The 1024-nt window shown below is 59.4% G+C and overlaps 1 protein-coding gene across 1 annotated transcript in view; it reads right to left on the reverse strand.

Moving 5' to 3' along the window:
* Positions 1-408: 408 nt before the first annotated feature.
* The window catches only part of GDF15 (growth differentiation factor 15), a 3445-nt gene continuing 2829 nt past the window's right edge, over positions 409-1024 (reverse strand). Inside the window, exon 3 of the mRNA XM_008590764.1 lies at positions 409-1024. This exon is cut by the window's right edge and continues 41 nt beyond it. Within this exon, the coding sequence (XP_008588986.1) occupies positions 651-1024 (374 nt within the window). The 3' untranslated portion in view covers positions 409-650.

Below are 1024 nucleotides of genomic sequence, written 5' to 3' on the forward strand. Positions count from 1 at the left end.
ACAAGGCATTTAATTGCAGATGGATTTGGCTCTGTGCTGCCTGTTTGGAAACATGACTCCCATTTGGGGAGAGACAACAGGAAGGTGATGGAGGCAGACCAGATAAACACCCCCTCGCCCCAGAAACAGAAAGGAGTACTGAGAGATGAGGAGAGATGGAGGGAGACAGACCTAAAAGGGCCTCAGAAACAGAAATAGAGAAACAGGGAGATAGGCAGCACCGAGGCAGAGTCAGGGCTGTCCGAGGCTACCCTTGAAGCCTGCAGGTGTCATGAGCACCTTCTTATTGTCACCCATTCCCTGAACCTTCCAGTCATTGCTAAACGAGGTTCCACGAGGAAAATGAGGCCAGGAAAAGGGGGATCTTCCCGAGGTCACCCAACCCCATCCTGGACACCACAGTGGTCAGTTCAGACAGATTCATTTTTACTACGAGTTTTAAATAAATACACATTTCGGTAGACCATCCCTCCAGTCCCCAATAAGTTAATAATAAATACAGACATAAATACAGCCCTTTGGGCGGGAGGGGGCAGACAGCAGTGGGCAGAAATCGGGGTATCAGGGCACGCAGGCCCATTCACAGGCAAGAAGGACTGAGGTCACCGCCACTGCGCAGGCAGGTGCCCAAGGTGGAGGGGCAGGGCCGCTCATGCGCAGTGGCAGTCCTTGGCTATGAGGTCGTCGTAGGTCTGGAACGACACGCCACCGTCGCTCTTTTGCATGATCACCAAGGGCTGGTAGCTGGAGGGGACGCAGCAGGGCTCGGGCACGGAGTCGGGCTTCAGGCCGTGCAGGCGCGCCTTGACCTGCGCGTGCATGCTGGCCGACCGGAACCGGCTCGGGCACGCGCCGACGCACACGCCCACGTGCACCTCTCGCGGCGACAGTACCCAGTCGCTCCATCCCAGGTCCTCGAGCGACGCGCGCACGGTGCGCAGGCGGCAGCAGCGCCCGGGCCCCAGCGGGCAGTCGTCCTGGGAGCGCGCGAGTGCCCAGCGGCGACCCCTGGCGGCGCGCGCCC

The sequence above is a fragment of the Galeopterus variegatus genome, unplaced genomic scaffold (assembly GCF_000696425.1).
Source record: "Galeopterus variegatus unplaced genomic scaffold, G_variegatus-3.0.2 Scaffold6353, whole genome shotgun sequence".
In the NCBI taxonomy this organism is placed as follows: Eukaryota; Metazoa; Chordata; class Mammalia; order Dermoptera; family Cynocephalidae; genus Galeopterus; species Galeopterus variegatus.